Source organism: Eurytemora carolleeae, unplaced genomic scaffold, assembly GCF_000591075.1.
Source record: "Eurytemora carolleeae unplaced genomic scaffold, Eaff_2.0 scaffold149, whole genome shotgun sequence".
NCBI lineage: Eukaryota > Metazoa > Arthropoda > Copepoda > Calanoida > Temoridae > Eurytemora > Eurytemora carolleeae.
The window spans coordinates 124,061-144,798 of NW_019396075.1; the positions used below are offsets into that span (position 1 = coordinate 124,061).

Here is a 20,738-nt window from a genome sequence, read left to right on the forward strand (position 1 = left end):
AAAAACTACTGCGCAAAAAAATTTAGAATTTAAACAATAATTTAGTTTTTTTTTTCTGAAAATGAAGTACAAAATACAGTACCAAAATGTTTCTACTGTTTCTTTATAATATTCAAATTTCAATTTATGAAACTTTGGTAAAACTGCAAAACATCGAAAATTATAAAAAAAAATAGTTATTTTCTTAAACAATTTATTATTTGTATTAAATATTTATAACACAATAAAAACCACCTAAAAGGCTAAAACTCTTAAAATTTGACGATCCCCGGTAAAAATTAAGTCTTCTGCATTTAATATTGTCACTTCATGGCTTATTACATGATTTAGAAAAGAAAAGTTTATATATTGTTAAAGAGAATCATGAATGTATAGAAGCAGACAGTATACATTTCGTACATCCTTTGTGGGTAACCCTGTGGCTTCATTTCTGTTTTACAGGCCAAAGGGTGGTGTGCATTTCTGGCAAAGGTATAAGACATTTTAGCAAGAACAAAACTACTAAATTAATGAATTATTTTTGTCGAAAAGAATTGAAGCAAAAATATTGTAAGTTTAGCATTTGATGGATCGCAAGTTTACAGTACAGTTTAATTCCTTGAATTTATAAACCTAAAAATTCATAGATTTTATTTATTGATAAATTCTTCTCAGCTGAATGGGATATTCTTAATCCCGATCGGTTAATTAATCTGGAGATTAATAACAAGAGGAAAACATGCATAATTTAATCTTCAGATTAAGAAAAAGAGAGGATCAAGCATTTATCTCGATATCCACCATTCTAAAGTTTTCAGCTCTGTCTCTTTAATTTTCTTTTCGAATTCCTAATTATCTCAACACATTGTCGTCTATTGTAGTAAAATCTAAAAATATCCTGGGATTTAAAAATGAAAATTTAGTATTGAGGTCGCACACACTTCCTTTATCCTACAGTTCACATAAATAACGAAGAGTGACATAAAAAATTCACAACTTTTATGAAACTAAAAAATGTAAGAATTTATGAAAAAATTTGAAGAATTTATATATAAACAATTTTTATGGGAAGATTGGACCCTGAAATGATTCAGAATATTTAATACTTTTTACTCTGTAAAAAAATAATAATATTCAAACCTATCTTAACATCAAATTGATATGGTATATCATTATATTTATATGTACTGTATTTTATGAATTATTTTTATATTCAAAATGAATAATTTTAAACTATTTGAGAATTTACATTATTTTAAACAACTGTTGCATTATATTGCACTTGACATGAAATCAGCAAAGGTTTACTATTTCTCACTGTCAGGAATTTAGTCAATTTTAATTTGCAAATTCTTTTTTGCTTTTCTTGACCCTTGAAATGACCATTTCAACGCAAAATGAAGAAAGAATTTTGTTTTTAACTAAATATGTTTTTTTTTCAGAAAAAATGCCGCCGCAACCCGGAGTTGTGCTTGATCTGGTAACATTTTTATGCAAAATAGATTGATAATTTCTAGAAAGTAATTTTTTTGAAATGTTTTTCTACTTTTTTAAGGCTCCAGAGATTTTTAAATTGTAACTAATTTATATCTGGAATAATTTAGGTTAAGTTTCTCATTTGACATTTGTGATGTTTTTTGGCACACCTGTAAATAACTGAAATTTATAAATGTCGTCTTACTCCTTTTTTATTGGCGACCACTACACTTATTTGTTTTATAGGATAGAAAGGAAGAATTGATTATAGCAAAGCAGTTGCGAGCCTGTAGAGTTAATATCAAACCAAGAGTAAGTTCATTTAATTTTATTGGACATGATTTTCAATGCCATAAGCGATGCACAGCGGCATACTTTGAACCTCGGACTCGGAGTCTTAATAGAAATGAGTATCTTTCATTTGAAAATTAACAACTTTTGACCTTGTCTTTTCTAAACCCTATCCATGCTGGGTGACTTAAAAACGAGGATACGCTGGGTGGGGGGGTCAATTTGCCCCCCCCCCCCTTCTAAATCCCATATTTGATGTCCAAATATGACAAATGATACATCATTGGAAAGCTCTGATTCTCTACTTTTAGAATCTGCAATTAATTTGCAGATTTGCAAAATTTGAAATTTTTTTCATCAAATTCCAGTTATAAAGTAAAAATGTTTGCAAAAAAATGTTCAAAGAATGATTAAAAATATCATCTGGTATACTGGGTATCCTAGTCCTCCTATGTATCCTTCTGGGTAGTTTAGATGGGCTGGTATGAGAGCAACTGGTCCAGTTCCAGAAACTACATAAATCTCTTGATGATACCGAGGAATCCGAGGATGTATATTCATGGATAATGAGGAGGAAGAAGGCTGGTGTCCTCCCTAGTTCTCCTAGATACCCTAGCTGCTCTATATCTCCAGGGGCTCTGTCAATAGAACCAGCTCGTGAGTATAGAGCTCCCTCTGATACATCTTGGTCTGTAGTTGGACTAGCTCGTCCTAGCTGTTCAGTATCTCCAGTGTCTCTGTTAATAGATCCAGCTGGAGACTATATCCTGACCTGTAGTTGGACTGGCCAGTCTGTAGTTGGACTAGCTCGTCCTAGCTGTTCAGTATCTCCAGTGTCTCTGTTAATAGATCCAGCTGGAGACTATATCCTGACCTGTAGTTGGACTGGCTAGTCTGTTGGACTATCTTGTCCTAGCTTCTGTTCCTGGATAGTAAATTCTTCTGATTAAGTCTACAAACGAGTATGGTTAACCCTTGTGTTTTTCTCTCCGAAACCAGCTGGAGAGTAAAGAGCTCCTATGATATACTCAGTGATGTTGAGGACTCCGATGATGAGGAAGGAGGTCAGTGTCCTCCTTAGTTCTCTGGTATGCATGGTTAAGATATATCAGCCTGATAACAGTTCAATAGTGCAGGTCCCCAGGCCTTGTTTGTACAATGGGAAGATTCTCTTCTTTGTCTGTACTGTTCAGGGGTTCTAGGTGCACTGATCCATTCTCCAGGTTCTCTACTTCGCTCAGATTCATAGAAAGGGTTGGAGGGGTTTAAGTATCTTATTATACTCTAAATATTGCACCATGCTTTAAATAATACATTTCTTTCTTAACTTTTTTAGCATAGCATATACTTTCCAATGACTGAAGTATATGTTTCAAATATTATGTCTCAATTTTCTTTCTACTTAGACTTTGAGTATATAAACAATTTCACACCCCATTTCTCACTAAATTTTCAGTAGAAGTAAATAATTCCATTTACTGAAAGCGGCGATTGAAGGATTCATAACTCTGATTGGCTATAAATGAGATAGATAGAAAGATAAATGTTACCGCCAAACTATTTCTATTGGTTCAGAATAGACAACAAACACATGACTGAACCCTGATTGGCTCAGGCGCTAATGGACTCGGCATACAGGAGTGTTCTAAGTTGTATAATTCAACAAATTTAAAATAATGGGACTGATGCAGTATGTGCTACTTCAAGTGACCCTTCATACAATGATGGCAATGCTCTATTTAATTACATCCGTACCCTTAACAGCTTTGTCTGAGAATAAGTTAGATATCAATGTTTTTGTCTCTTCAAGCTGTTTATTTTCATGTGTGGTTTCTATATTTTTGATCAGATTAAGGTTTCAAGGCTACTGTTATAACAGTATGCCGAGTCCATGTAGCGCTTGATCCAATTAGGGTTCAGTCATGTGTTTGTTGTCTTTTCTGAACCAATAGAAATGTATGGCGGTAACTTCTATCTTTCTATCTATCTCATTATCCAATTAGAGATAAATCCTTATATCGGCGCTATAACAGTAAATGGAAATATTTATTTCTACTTCTACAAATCGGACATTGTCATCTTTGCATGTAGGGTTACGTAAAATTACGTATACAGTCCCTTTAAACAATTTCACACAACATTACTGCTGTATTTTAACTACTCTACTAATTTAAACAAGACATTTCTTGTTATTATTGAAACTGGCAACCTCTAATCGTCTTTTTAACCCATTTTAAGTTGTCAAAGATATAGAAGTTCGCTTCTAATTATGTGATGAAGGAAATTATGCGATGAAAAGCTCAGGCTCTTATACTTTGTGTACTTATTGTACTGTTGTACTTATAAACTGAACTAGATTTTCACGATTTTTTTCCCTTGGACTTCTGTTTTGGCCAATTTAAAGGAATTAAGGCATTGTCTATCTTTGCAACCCATTGTCGTTGACTTTTCATATTTCAAACTATGAATTTTGTTAGATCAGATAGTCTTAGTTTAAAATATTACAAAGGAATTAAGTCTTTGCCATAAACCCCAAGCTAATCCCTGGCCTATATATTTGCAACTAGATAGAAATAAATTGTATTATTTTATCTAACATAATTCATAGTTTGAAATATGAAAATTCTACCCCATTGGGTTGCAAAAATAAAGGAATTAGAAATTTTGGTTTTTGGGAAAGACTTTATAAGTTAATTCCTTTGTAATGGTACAATATAAAAGAAGTTAAGTCTATTTAATTAAATTCTTTGTTTTTGTGATCAATAATTATTTTAGATTGGATCTGATACTGATTCTAAATCCCCATCTCCTTATCCGCCTTCCCCTGCTACACCTTCCTCTCCCCGTCCCTCTGATACATTCTGCAATAATGTTTTTAGACCAGTTCATCAGTTTCAAGAGGTAAATGTTTTTAGACCAGTTCATCAGATTCAAGAGGTAAATGTTTTCGACCAGTTCCTCAGTTTCAATTGGCAATTGATTTTAGACCAGTTCATCAGTTTCAAGAGGTAATTGTTTTTAAACCAGTTCATCAGTTTCATGAGGTAAATAATGTGTTTAGACCAGTTCATCTGTTTCAATAGGTGAATAATTTTCTTATACCTGTTCATCAGTTCAATGTTTTTAAACCAGTTCCTCAGGTAACTGTTTTTAGACCAGTTCATCATTTTCAGGAGGTGAATAATGTGTTTAGACCAGTTCATCTGTTTCAAGAGGTGAATAATGTTTTATACCTGTCCATCAGTTTTATGTTTTTAGACAAGTTCCTCAGTTTCAATAGGTAATTGTTTTTAGACCAGTTAATCTGTTTAAAGAGGTGAATAATGTTCTTATACCTGTTCATCAATTCAATGTTTTAGACCAGTTCATCAGTTTCAAGAGGTAAATCATGTTTTTAGACCAGTAAATCTGTTTCAAGAGGTGAATAATATTCTTATACCTGTTCATCAGTTCAATGTTTTAGACTTGATATTTCAGAGTTTTCTGGGTCTCTCTGTATACAGTTTGGATCACAAATAATTGATACAATATAAAGCATGAGATTATAGTTGCTTCCTGCATATTTAAATATCCTTCTATTTATTTACAAAATGATTACTGACCGACGTCAACAGTTTCCCTTCTTAGAAAGTTAACTTAATAACATAGTAAGTTAACTTAATAACATAGTTAGTTAACTTAATAACATAGTTAGTTAACTTAACAACATAGTTAGTTAACTTAATAACATAGTTAAACTAAAAAAAGAAAGTTTTTCGCTTTTGAAAAATATTTTAGAAATCGTCATGAAAAAAAAAACGATTTCAAAAATAATTTTTAATAATTCGGAAACGAAACAAAAACTATTTTTTTCTGAAAAACGCAAGATCGTTTCAAATAGTTGCCGTATTACTTTTAATCTCTTTAAATAGTTTTGAATTTTTCCAAAAGAAAATTTGTCCCTTTTCGTAAAAAAAAACTTCAATCCCATTTCTAAAAAAACCAAAGTGACCTGTTTTTAAATTTAATAGTTAATGAAGGACGCTTTCAGGGAAAAATCTAAAGAATATGCTATTTAGAATAGTAATCTTTGTTTTAATCAAATGTATTGGGAATTGGAGACAAATCAGGGGTATACTCTTATGGAACAGTCAAGTAAGGCAAGTTGGTTGGGATAGAAAATTTCTATGATCAGTTTTTATTTTTAATACGTCCGATCAAAATGTAAAAATAAAACCGATCAGCGTCCTTACTTTACATCATGCACAATCCCTTTTAGAAACAAAGAGATTAGATGTATAGAGTAGAACTATAAAGCTGATCAAAGTGTAAAACACCTGGATATAACTTGTGAACATTGATATGAATTGTACACTTTAAACTCCTTTTCAGGCTCAAAGGGACAAATTCATACCGAGGGATAGTGTTATTTCCCTTCTATAATAATCTCTGTTCTGTGTTTAGGAACCTGATCCTACGGATTGGACTGAGCTACGAATCCATGATCCGTATAATCCTCCCTGGACCTCTAGTCACACCAGCAGACCAGGACCAGGAGCTGGTCAGTCAAACTTTATAAAACAAAAAGTTTTTGCCAGGCACTATCCCCGACGTCCTTTACCTTTCATATTTCAAATTATAAATTCTGGAAAGAAAAATAGAAATTAGAAAAAAACTATAGTTTCCTTTAAAAAACCATCAGGGTTAATATGGCCATCACCGTGCCGGCAACTGGCAAAGAGAGGTGCCATATCAAACTCCTGAAAGCAAACTCCGGAAAATACAAGCTGCGGAAATACAAACTCCTGTAAATGGGCCTGGGTGTGGTATAGGACAAGTTAAAGGGTCGAGAGATGCTATAAGAAAAGGCTAAGGGATTGAGCAATGCGGCTAAATATGCAAAAGGGGCTAAGAGATGCCGGGATTCTAAGAAGATTGTACTTTCGGGATATTAAATGTTTCCTGAGTTTGTGTTTCTGGAGATTGTATTTCCTGAGTTTTTTTCCGGATTTATTATATCCGGATTTTGTAATCCCGAAGTTTTTATTTCTGGAGTTTGTATTTCCGAAGTTTGTACTTCTGGATTTTGTATTTCCAAAGATTGTATTTCCGGATTGCATTTCCAGAAATCATATTTTCGGATTATATTTCCGGAATTTGTATTTCCGGAATTTGTATTTCCGGAATTCGTATTTCCGAAGTTTGTATTTCCGGAGTTTGCTTTTTAGCAGTATATTTCTTTCATGAAAATGTCATAGAGATCCATAACAAAATTGAAAAGTTTTCTTTTTTTTTAATAGTTGAATTAAATGACATATGCAAAATGAAACGTTTCCATCTAAAGTTATTTTTCATCTGAATTAATTAGAACTTTTCTTCCTAACGTGTTTTTGAAATTATAAGTTTAGATCCCCCCCCCCTATCTCTTAATTTTCATATAGTTAAAAAGATTTAAAATTTATACTTGCACAGAGTACAGTAAAGCATGTCTGCCCCAACTTTAAACTATTAGGAAACTAACACATTCTTCAAATTTGAAAAGTATTCAACTATTTTCAGAAATTCTTTAAGGAGAAAATGTGTGTGTGTACATTTATGTAAGCTTAGTCAACATTTAGACATTCTTACGTAATTCTAAGTTATATTTCAAGACAAATGTTGCTTTATGTAAGTCACCATTTTATCTCTTACATTATAAAGCTTTTATTTTTCGCGGATTTAAAAAAGTTTTTTTGTGGATTTCAAAAATTTTCAAAAATCCTTACTGTACCCTCCTATCTGTACCATCCTAACTGTACTTTCCTATCTGTACCCTCCTATCTGAACCCTCCTATCTGTACTCTCCTATCTGCACTCTCCTATCTGTACCATCCTATCTGAACCCTCCTATATGTACCCTCCTATCTGTACCCTCCTTTCTGTACCCTCCTATCTGTACCCTCCTATCTGAACCCTCCTATCTGTACCCTCCTATATGTACCCTTCTATCTGTACCCTCCTATCTGTACCCTCCTATATGTACCCTCCTATCTGTACCCTCCTATCTGTACCCTCCTATCTGAACCCTCCTATCTGTACCCTTCCTATCTGTACCCTCCTATCTGTACTCTCCTATCTGTACTCTCCTATCTGAACCCTCCTATCTGTACCCTCCTATCTGTACCCTCCTTTATGTACCCTCCTATCTGTACCCTCCTATCTGTACCCTCCTATCTGTACCCTCCCTATCTGTACCCTCCTATATGTACCCTCCTATCTGTACCCTCCTATCTGTACCCTCAAATCTGTACCCTCCTATCTGTACCCTCCTATCTGTACTCTCCTATCTGTATCCTCCTATCTGTACCCTCATATCTGTACCCTCCTATCTGTACCCTCCTATCTGTACCCTCCTATCTGTACCCTCCTATATGTACCCTTCTATCTGTACCCTCCTATCTGTACCCTCCTATCTGTGCCCTCCTATCTGTACCCTCCTATCTGTACCCTCCTATCTGTACCCTCCTATATGCACACTACTGCATTGGTCTAATGGAAAAGAAATATTTTTCCTAGAAAAAAATAAACATTGAAAGATGCGAACACTGAGCACCTTGTTTTTAGAAGGAGTTATTCAATATACAAACTCTGACATACATGGCTAATGGATATAGCTAAGCACAAATGAAAAGAAATATTAAAGGATTGTGATTTTTGAGCAACAATAGTGATCAAGTAATGAATAAAACAAGACATTCGTATATATATATATATATATATATATATATGTTTCGTATAGCCGAACAAACGGCAGAACCGATTGGGCTGAAGTTTTTTGTGGACACTCATCCGTGGCCGGGAGGTGTTATAGGCTTTAAAAAAACCGAAGTTTTTTTCAATTTTTTTTCACAATTTTTTTTTCCAGATTTATTTTTAACTTTTTTCCACAAGCAATGCCGGGCCAGCTAGTGATAAATAAAATTAAATGCAATTGCAAAAACTTCATAAAAATAATTTAAGGAAAGGGCGAAATACTATATTTTTATTTTTAATTACAAAATATCACATCAAACATTTGAATATGTAATTTATATATTATATATTATTATATATTATTTATATATATATATAATAGAAATATATTTATTTTGTTTTTTCTGAGAGAAAAATGTCAAGTGGGCAAAATCCTAGTATGGTCACGCAGGTATATTTTTAGAATCTACGTAAATAATATCTTTACAAATTTACCTAAATTGATTGCTTTTGTCATCAAGCATAAACAACTTTTTAGGTTAGAAAATGTCAAGATACGACCGAGAGGAGAAATTCTTTACTTTATAAATTATCCACAAATTGAGCAGACTTGCATTCAAACTACATATTAACAATGAAAAATGTGTCTCCAAAAAAAAACACAACAATTGATATCAGATTGAGATATAAAATCATTCTCTTGAGTTTCATTACAGTATTGATTTCCTGATTTTATAATAGTTTAAAAAACAAACATTAGAAACCTAGTATTGGGATTTCCGATGAGTGACCTGTTTTTTTTCTTTAAAATTGTTTTTAAAAAAAGAATTTCATTCAGAATTTAATTTTATCAAATAATTCTTTGTACAAATAAAATACTAAATAAAAATAAAGGTTTGACAATATATCCGATTATCTAGGTGCCTAATATCAGGAGCAGAGTGAAAACTGGACCATTTATCAATATATCTGATTATCTAGGTGCCTGATATCAGGAGCAGAGTGAAAACTGGACCTTTTATCAATATATCCGATTATGATTTGGAAAATAAAAAACAAAGTACTTCTGAATTATCATCCAATCCCTATTACCAAAACAATACCGCTAGAATACATCAAAATCCAGAATATACTGAATTCCAAAATCAGTATGAGTCTCATTTTAATCGAGCCAACCAAGGGTCCAAGGAAATTCCACGATCTGGAGCCCAAAGTGAAGTAAGGAACCAACCTTTAGTTGTTCCATTACCTTTCCTGGCAGAACTTAGATCAAGAAGAAAATCTGAAACGCCTGATTCAAGGTATAGATGGATATAGAGGAATTATTATTGATTGTTGATGCAATTTAAACTCAACCCACATTTAGAATGTAATGGCAGATTGTCAACGGTGCCCTTAAATGCATTGTCTGATTGAGAATTCCTGAGGTATTCAATATTTTTAAATTGTTGTTTCTCTACAATTTTTACTCTCTCTTTTTAGATGAAGGAAACATTGAGAAATATTAAGAATTAAACACTTTTCAAAGCAAAAGGCAAAATCTTCCACATTTTAAAACAAATAAAGGTTTCAGGGATAAAAATGTGAATCGGACATGCCCCTTTTTTATGAAGTTTTGCTTAAAATTACAATAATTTTCTCTTTAAAACCATATTGAAGGTCAGAAGAAAAAAAAATATTTTAAGAGGAGTAAAAATACAAATATCCAAAATACCTTAAAAACTGATGCTAATTCAAATTTAGACTTTTTGCTTTGACAGAACATAGTTTAAAATATTATAGGTCTACAAGATAGGGTTGCAACGATATAAAAATTAGAAAATGAGAGTTTGTGGCAAAAACTCAATTATTTCCTTATTTTATTGAAATAAATAAATTTGATTCTATATTCGTCTATGATTACAACAGGGCTAAAACAGCTTCCGAAAAAATCCAACAAAATTTTGAGCAAAGAGAAAAACTACACAATAATCCTCATTTGGAAGAAATACCTATGAAACGCTCGACTCTACAAAACCATTTAAATGATACTAACGCAATCAGGTAATAAACTTTTCAAATCCATAGTAATCAATTTTTTAGATCATTGCACTAATTTGGTTTTCCTAAAGCAGATTGGAATGGTTGGTCAATTAAATACGTTCTATATAGGTTTCTATAGAACTGTTAAAAAGCTAGAAAAGATTTTCTTTAAAATAAAAGATTTGATTAGATGTCCGCAGAAACTGCAATATCTCTGTAAAATATATTAATTTTTGTTTATGAAGGTTTTTAGATTTATTACAATAGAAGCTCTTTAAAGAGACTGTAGGCATAATTTAAAGTGACATTCCTTGCCGAGATATCAATGTCCGATTTACAACGGTACCAATTTAAACCTTGTCTGATAAAGTATGTAATAGATATCCATATTTTTGTTTCTTGAGACTGTTTATTTTTCTTTGCGGTTTTTCTGCGGAAGTGACATTTCCTGTTTCTGAAGAGCAATGGAGAATTTTTTTAATTAAACCCTTTTCGAGTCAGAAAAACGGTAGTGTCCTCCATACTTTTGATCAGATTAAAGTTTCAAGGGTACCGTTGTAGATTTGGCATTTCCATTTTGCTATGGAGTATCACTTGAAATTTCGCCTACACTCCCTTTATATGCTGTTATCTAAGACTTGACCCTGAAAAGATCTCTACTATAACGTGTATAATTGTTTAGGTCTACAACTGCTGTGAATACTTTAAATACTAGAATCCAGCAGACAAGATCTCCTAGTCCTAAAGCTGTCACCTTCAGCCTCCCTTATTCTAGATCAAATTTAGAAATAAACCACCCACCCTCTCAACATGAACATGAACCTAAACCCGAACCTGAACATGAACCCGAACCTGAACCTGAACCTGCACCCGAACCTATCTCTGAACCTGAACCTGAACCTGAACCAACGAAACCTCTGAAAACCAAGAAGAGTTCTAAAAGTTTGCTAAAGATTACTGAAAAAACGAGTATGTCAAGTTTTGCCAACCATCTTATTCCGCAACTAAACGATATGCAGAAGAATTTCTTAGGCCAGGGTTCATTTTCATTAATAAACAAATCAATCTTAAAGGGACTGTAAGCGTAATTTCAAGTGCCCATGTTCAAAATCGCAACCTTTAAACCTTTATCTGATCAATGATATGAAGATGTTGTCGTTTTTGAAGGTTTCAAAGTGAATTCTGCTAATCTGTGTTTTTCTCCAGCAGATATACGCAAGTCACCTTTGTGGAGAAATCACAACTAAAAATAATCAATTTTCAAAACTATAAACATTGATATATATAATTCACACTACAGTTGTGAATCAGGCATTGACCTTTTTGTCAGGAGGATTACTTGCAATTACGCTTACAGTCCCTTTAATCGTTATTTTAAACTAATTGATTTATACATTTTTATGTAGATCTAAAATCCAAACAATTCTCAAGCCGAAGTTGGCATGGTATTTTTTCCCTTGATAAAGTTTACTATATCGATCAAATTTCATATAAAAATAGTTTTACAACAAAAGCATTTTACATTTATTGAATTTTCAAATTCATTTTGACCGTTCTACAAAATTATGGAAGTAAACTAAAATTTAAACTGAACATTATTTTGTGAAGTTGAATGCAGTCCATAAATCATTAACACAACAACAAGTTTTTTTCCCTGTCAAAATAAATTTTTTCTTCTAAGTTACTGCGGAGACAAGTCAACACATTTTCAATATTTCACCCTTTTTAATTCTTTGTTCACAGAAATGACTTTGTTCTCTAAAATATTACACATACAGTGTGACCAAAAATTTTCAAAAAGTTAATTTTGCAACTAGGATTATTATTTACTTTTGATACATATTTATTTTTCGGATGTTTTCACGGCCAAAAACTCCTTGATAAGTTTTCAGTTGCTCAAAAATGCATTTGGCATGAAGTTCAGTATTTCATTAGCATATGCCTTATGAACCTTCCCAAGGGCGTGCACAGTAATATGCCCAGGGGACTTTTTTATTTCAAGGGGGCTTAGAAACCGATGGGGACCGAAACCCCCAAATAAAACAAAGATTTCCCTGATCCGGCGGCTGCACAGTTTTTAATTTAGTTTTGAAATCTTGAAAGTTTTGATAAAAGTTTTTAAAGATGAACAAAAACGATTAACAACACTTGTTTGAGTAGGGAGGGAACCCCCGGACGCCATGAGCCTCCGCAATGCAGACACGAGAAATAGATTTTTTTGTCTCACTTTTTTCAACTTATTTAGCACAAGAGATTTATGTTTTACAATAAAAAATTTCTTTCGCAGTAAAGAGGCTATTTGGAAATTTATTTCTGTATTGAACTTAGTTTATTTTGTTTTAATCTTTGATTTTAGCAATGCTTTTTGGGGGGAATTTTTTAGATTCAGATTTTTTGTCAATGTCAATTTTATTTGTTATCTTAATCTGATAAAAATTTAACTCAAAGATTATAAAATATCATATAAAATTGCTTTTAGAATTTTTTCTCTAAATGTTTTCCCTTTTGCGTAAAAAATGTTTCACGTTTTATAAACCACTTTACTGGTCATGATAAGTCACTATTTATAATAACTGATAAATGCTTCTGATCTTTGATAAACCGAGAGTTTTAAGAATTCTATTCTGTTTAGCGGAGGCTCGTTTACTGCATAATAGAGGCTCTTACTGCATGGCAGAGGCTCGGTCTGCAAAGCAAATCTGGGAGGCTCGTGAGCATATAAAGTGAATTCCGATGCAGGCCTACTGTTGTTCAACGAACTATCCCAGAATATAGTTGATGAGATGGTTGCCCAGCAGCTATCCATGATGTCAGGGACCAAGATCAGGGAACTAATGGGTGTCATCGACCCTCAGGTAAAGAGATTTCTCACGAAACATTGATTGATTTTACAATAGTTTCAATTATATGATTTTGCAAAGTGGCTGCACTCTAAATAACAAAATAAAAAATATAGTTGCAGATATAGCTGCAGATATAGTTGCAGATATAGTTGCAGATATAGTTGCAGATATAGTTGCAGATATAGTTGCTGATAAAGTTGCACATAAAGTTGCAGACATAGTTGCAGATATAGTTGCAGACATAGTTGCAGATATAGTTGCAGATATAGTTGCAGATATAGTTGTAGATATAGTTGCAGATCGCGCCCAAAATTAAGCGACAAAAAATATCTTTTTGGCAGCAAAAGTTGAATGACGGTCAAATGAGATGATCTTTTGTTAAATATAAGGATTTTTTAAATTTCGTAATTTATCAAGTGACACCCTGTTTTACTTTTCAGGCAATCACAATTAATTACATTTATCAAAACACAGCCGGATTATGCAAGTCAAAAAGAAAAAGTTTAACAAATTTTAACTGCAGAAATATTGAAAGGCAAATGTGTATAGTTTCTTATTCAAATTATAACTTGTATTTACCCTTAATGTCGTGCATAATTCAATAATAGTTTTTGAAAAAAATGGGGGAGAAAAACATTATATTGCATGTTCAAAAGCACATGAAAGATCAGCATAATGAGGGCGATGAAAAACACCTTTTAAAGTCAAATGAATGACACATATAAGATATTTCCCATTTTTCTCTTTTGGATTTACTCGCCGAAATATATTGTCCGATAGACCAATATACCAAAAAACACGTGCAATTTTTGTTAACAAGACCTTTTGACGTTGAGTCGGTGCGAGCCACAAATTCAGAATGTTTAGGACATCATGCAACCTGAGGCAGAATTTAAAGAATTTAAGCCGCGGTTTTAATTTAAGCCGCGGCTCAAATATGGTTGGTTCCACTTAAATTTGTATTAAATTTTTCAAGATTTAAGCCGGCGGTCAATTAAAACCGGTCTTAGGGGAATTTAGACATGGCTTAAATTCATTAAATTCGGACACCGAAATGTTTTAATTTTTAATTTTGAGTAGGCACGTGAGAGTGCTAGACGAGGGTTGATGGAAGATGCTTCACCACGTGACCGTGCAGCGGTTGTAGTTGAATCCCTGGCTGCTATGGATTCATCAGAGATTGCTGAAACAGTGATCAATATTTCAGGATATCAGGTACTACAACATATTTCAGGATATCAGGTACTACAACATATTTAGGGATATCAGGTACTACAACATATTTCAGGATATCAGGTACTACAACATATTTCAGGATATCAGGTACTACAACATATTTCAGGATATCAGGTACTACAACATATTTCAGGATATCAGGTACTGCAACATATTTTTTCGTTGATTTTCGAAAGACACATTTTCGATATTTTGAGCATCCATAAACCTCCCCTAGCTGGGGTCATGTGAGGTCCCAAAACATTTTGGGATCGACCGATTTAGCCGTTTTGACGTTTATTGGATACAAACAAACAGATGAGCAAAGTATGAATATAGATTTCACACGTCACACTTCAAACTAAACATAGAATTGACATATTAATATAATATGTTTTCAATTATAACTTCTCTTATTGAAGAGATATGTAAAAGAAGAGAAAATATGTAACCAAATTTTGCTTCGTTCATATTGTGACTTGAAAATTGATTGTTTTAAATCGTGGTTTCTTTTCATAGAAATAATTTCCGGCTTTATCTTACCGAAACATATAGGCTAAACAAATTAGAATTTTTTCCTCAAGTTCTTTTTCACGGGCAACGCCGGGCCCTCCAGCTAGTTCTTTTTAAGCGATTTAGAGAAAATCTGTATTTTAAACAAATTAACAAAATCTCCGAAACTTCTTGATGCATAAATTGATGTTTAATATGTCAAGGTACCGTACCCCTAACCTACTACAGTTTTTATCTTTAGTATTGAATTGAAAGTTGAACCGTTTTTCTTCAGAATTTTCTATTTCAAACTTTCTTTGTGTGTTATTTTAACTCTGTTTGAATTTAGGTTACTAAACTCATGAACATTCATATAACAATACTATCTTACCGCTTTCATAAACCTTTTCTGGGAAATAAACATAAAAATTGTCAACAAATGCTAGTTAGAAATTAAGCAAAAGTAATATTTTTGTTAGCGCAAAGGAACTGAGTCTTTGACACAAAGCCAACTATTCTAAACCCTATATCTTTGCAACCTGATTACGTACATTTTAATTTTTCAAACTTAGAATTTTTTATCTAACAGAATTCATAATTTCTAGATCTTAAAAAAATAATTCATAATTTGAAATATTTAAGTTAATGGACATCGGAGTCCAAATTTAATGAAAAATTGAGCCGCGTCTCAAATCCGCCAAAACCTGTTTCAATTGAGTGCCTGCTTAAATCTTGAAACATTGAATACAATTTTAATTTGAGCCGCGTCTCAAATTTAAGCCGCCGCTCAAATTCTTTAAATTCTGCCTCGGGTTGCAAAGATATAGGGATTAGAAAGCACAGTTTGCGGCAAAGGCTCGGTTCCTTTTTAATTTGAAAACTTTCGTTTTATCCCAGGATCAATATAATATGTTTTATCCCAGGATCAATATAATATGTTTTATCCCAGGATCAATATAATATGTTTTATCCCAGGATCAATATAATATGTTTTATCCCAGGATCAATATAATATATTTTATCCCAGGATCAATATAATATGATTTATCCCAGGATCAATATAATATGTTTTATTCTAGGGTCAATTTATCCCAGGATCAATATAATATGTTTTATTCTAGGGTCAATATAATATATTTTATCCCAGGATCAATATAGTATGTTTTATCCCAGGGCCAATATAATATGTTTTATCCCAGGATCAATATAATATGTTTTATCCCAGGATCAATATAATATGTTTTATCCCAGGGTCAATATAATATGTTTTATCCCGGGATCAATATAATATGTTTTATCCCAGGGTCAATAAAATATATTTTATCCCAGGATCAATATAGTATGTTTTATCCCAGGGCCAATATAATATGTTTTATCCCAGGGTCAATATAATATATTTTATCCCAGGATCAATATAATATGTTTTATCCCAGGGTCAATATAATATGTTTCATCCCGGGATCAATATAATATATTTTATCCCGGGATCAATATAATATATTTTATCCCAGGATCAATATAATATGTTTTATCCCGGGATCAATATAATATGTTTTATCCCAGGATCAATATAATATGTTTTATCCCAGGATCAATATAATATGTTTTATCCCAGAATCAATATAATATGTTTTATCCCGGGATCAATATAATATGTTTTATCCCGGGATCAATTCAATTTTTTTTAAAGCTTTAATTTTGTTTCTAGAGTGTAGATGTTGTGAACCATATGTGTAAGTTTGGAGGACGAAGGTTTAAACTCCATCTTATTGAAACCTTACTTCAAGGAGAAAATCTGAAGCTTGTAAAAACTGCAAGAAATACTGAAAAAGTATGTAAAACTATTTTGGTATTATTTAAGTTATGATTGACCTCATTCACTCCTGTATGCCGAGTCCATTAGCGCCTGATCCAATTAGGGTTCAGCCATGTATTTGTTGTCTATTCTGAACCAATAGAAAAAGTATGGCGGTAACATCTATCTTTCTATCTTTCTCATTATCAAATCAGAGTTATGAATCCTTCCATCGGCGCTAGCAGAAAATGGAAATATTTACTTCTACTGAAACTATAGTGGATTTTTAATCAAGTATCCACAAAAACAGCAAGAACCAGATAAATATGGATTAAATGTCGCCTTTGTTCAACTTAAGAAAAGTTTTGTAATTTGCAAATGTTGTGACTGATATGTATCTCTAAGAATGTTCAGAACACTGTTTAAGAAATAGCTTTGTTGCAAATGATAAATGCGAACTGAGCGACGCTTTAAGATAAAAATAAAAAACGACAAGAATTCCATTGTTTTCTGATTCTCACTGTAGAACAGGCTCTTCGCATTAAAGGGACTGTAAGCGTAACTTCAAGTGACATCTATGCAAACAAGGAACTGCCCGTTTTGGAACCGAACCCTTTACACCTTTCACTTATCGACGAATGCGGCGAAATCCGTGTGTTTTCTGTAAAATAATGTTCAAATTGCCGGGAAAAGTACGCTTGTGTACAGTGTGAACACATCTGGCTTGACAAACATGTATTAAAAATCCCAAATATGTGGAAAATACGAAGGAAAATATCTATTTTTCTGCGACTCATGAAAAGTAAAAATTTATATTAGTTATATAGTGTAAAAAAACATCTTTAAACAAAAATATATGAAAAACAAAGAAATATTTTATTTCAGATAAATGTTTAAGTTTTCAATTGATTGTAAACTTACAAATTAATTTCTATCATCCTTCATGTAACTTGTACAGTTAAGGATCACCTTTAGTCTTGTTAACAATCCTATTAATCTAGGAGGATACACAGCTTGGATCGGATGGGTATGATGACGTCTTTGAAAGCTGTGAGGAAGGAGTTGACCTACATGGGTTGCCCTCCAGTTGACCTACACATGTCATCCAGTTGACCTACATGAGATGTCATCCAGTAGACCTACATGGGTTGTCATCCAGTTGACCTTCATGGGTTGTCATCCAGCTGATCTTCATGAAATGTCATCCAGTTGACCTACACATGTCATCCAATTGACCTACATGAGATGTCATCCAGTTGACCTACATGAGATGTCATCCAGTTGATCTACATGGGTTGTCATCCATTTAATCTACATGGGTTGTCATCCAGTTGACCTTCATGAGATGTCATCTAGTTGACCTGCATGGGTTGTCATCCAGCTGACCTTCATGAGATGTCATCCAGTTGACCTCCATGAGATGTCATCCAGTTGATCTACATGGGTTGTCATCCAGTTGATCTACATGGTTTGCCATCCAGTTGACCGTCATGAGATGTCATCTAGTTGACATACATGGGTTGTCATCCAGTTGACCTTCATGAGATGTCATCTAGTTGACCTACATGAGATGTCATCCAGTTAACCTACATGAGATGTCATGCAGTTGACCTACATGGGTTGTCATCCAGTTGACCTACATGAAATGTCATCTAGTTGGCATGCATGGGTTGTCATCCAGTTGACCTTCATGAGATGTCATCCAGTTGACCTACATGAGTTGTCATCCAGTTGACCTACATGAGATTTTATCTAGTTTACATACATGGTTTGTTGACCTACATGAGATGTCATCCAATTGACCTACATTGGTTGTCATCCAGTTGACCTACATGAGATGTCATCTAGTTGACCTACTTGAGATGTCATTCAGTTTACCTACATGAGATGTCATCCAGCTTAACCTATTCTAATTACACTGTCATTCAACTGAATTAAAATTGTAAAAGTATTTAGTGCAAAATATGCCTTCACCTTAAGACCGTGGTGTCAAAGGTCAACAATGTCCAAAACATTTGATAATTTTGAACATAAAGTAGCTTTGCACCTTCAGCAAAATAAAAAACATAAGAATATTCGAAAAGCTGCAAATAAGATTTTTTTTACAAAATACCATACTATGAAGTAAATACTAAATAACAAAAATCGAAATGAATGAGAAACGACTTTAAAATAACTTTAAAAAGCGCAGTGTAGGAACTGAACTCGTAAAGTTATAAATTGAGGGGTTTAATGCATTAAAACTAATGTTAGGTACTTTCCCAAAAGCATTTTTCCAAGCTTCGGCAACTTCCCAAGGGTATTTTCCATTTTGACATTTTGGAAGTTGCCACTTGGGAAATTGATACTTGGGAAGTTGCCCTTGGGAAAATGCCTTTGGGAAAGTACTTATTATCTTAAAACTCACGTCTACGGGGGAACTGTTGAGCTCTGAAGTCAAAAGTTATAACATCTAAACCATGAATAAGTTTTGAAGAGCTTCAAAGATTAATTTGACAAAAAAGTGTATTAGATAAATAACATAAAATTGTAAAAGTGATTTAATTGTAAAATAAATTATACTAATTATAATAATAAAAAAATATATTTTATATGACATATAAATTTTTTTGTCACAGTTAATATTCTAAAATTTATTGACTTTGTGACGAGTCTGGTGACTGGTGAGTTCTGAGCCCAAGATTTAAATGCTTGAGTTTTAATTCATTAATTCATCTTACACCCATCTTTTGAATTATCTGACAGCCGCTGGTGTCAAGTGATCGACAGCTGCCAGCCCTTAGACTTGACTTACAACGTTAAGCCAGATCAAAATTAGTCTCATTGAATTTATTTGAATTCAGGAAAACAAACCATGAAACTCCCCCGCAAACAATATTTAACCAAGCTACAACTCTTATTATTGTGGATTTAGAGATCGATGATTCATCTCCATCTTTTGTTAATCTGCATTTTAATTTAATCTTTTTTTCGATATACCGCATGTTAATCTTACACTGAGGGATAACTGAAATGTAGACCTTAAGCAACGATCCTCAAATTGAAAGTGCTCACAGTGGATATCCAGAACAAACGATTATGAGAATTGAACACAAAAGTTTCCAGCTCAGGTTCGATAAACTCAACTCTGCGTAAAATTAATCGCAACTTATCTCATAGCTTGAGTCTTAACAGTGTCAATGACAACTTAGTCTTGATCTATGTTTTATACAATTGTTTAAATTGCAATATCAGGCTTAGGATATGATAAAGTGACAACAATTGTAATTTGTAATGTATATATGTAACTAGTTGTGTAATTTGTAATGTATATATGTAACTAGTTGTGTAATTTGTAATGTATATACGTAACTAGTTGTGTAATTTGTAATGTATAAATGTAACTAGTTGTGAAATTTGTAATGTATATATGTAACTAGTTCTGTAATTTGTAATGTATAAATGTAACTAGTTGTGTAATTTGTAATGCATCTATGTAACTAGTTGTGTAATTTGTAATGTATATATGTAACTAGTTGTGTAATTTGTAATGTATATATGTAACTAGTTGTGTAATTTGTAATGTATATATGTAGGTGTGCACTGTTCAGTATGAATGTATATATGTAGTTGTGCATGAATTCATTACTGAAGTCTGAACATGAACTAAAAGGTATTTTTCAAGGGAAAAATCAAAGGACGTAGTTTTTTAGAGAATCATTTCTGTAAATTAAATTTTACGAAAATTCCAAACAACATTTTGAAAATGTCGGAAAATTTTTATTTTAAATGTTTTAACTGCATGGATTATATGCAAACTGCAAGGCGTGATACAAGCAAATAGAATAGATAAGTATAGAGTGGAATTAAGTCGAAAAAAGTGTAAGACCGTCATTCTGTTGTAATGTTTCCATACTGAAGGTGAACTTAAAACT

General features: G+C 32.8%; 1 protein-coding gene across 1 annotated transcript; it reads left to right on the top strand.

The window, feature by feature from the left end:
* The first annotated feature begins 1,421 nt into the window (after nucleotides 1-1,421).
* On the top strand, nucleotides 1,422-18,584 carry LOC111714132 (serine/arginine repetitive matrix protein 1). The gene is made up of 12 exons (XM_023489179.1): nucleotides 1,422-1,459; nucleotides 1,702-1,767; nucleotides 4,522-4,647; nucleotides 6,190-6,286; nucleotides 8,862-8,908; nucleotides 9,439-9,758; nucleotides 10,366-10,500; nucleotides 11,162-11,511; nucleotides 13,219-13,334; nucleotides 14,403-14,537; nucleotides 16,738-16,860; nucleotides 17,826-18,584. Exons 1-12 carry the CDS (start codon nucleotides 1,427-1,429, stop codon nucleotides 17,913-17,915), a joined length of 1,638 nt encoding a protein of 545 aa, XP_023344947.1. The 5' UTR covers nucleotides 1,422-1,426; the 3' UTR covers nucleotides 17,916-18,584.
* Nucleotides 18,585-20,738: the final 2,154 nt, after the last annotated feature.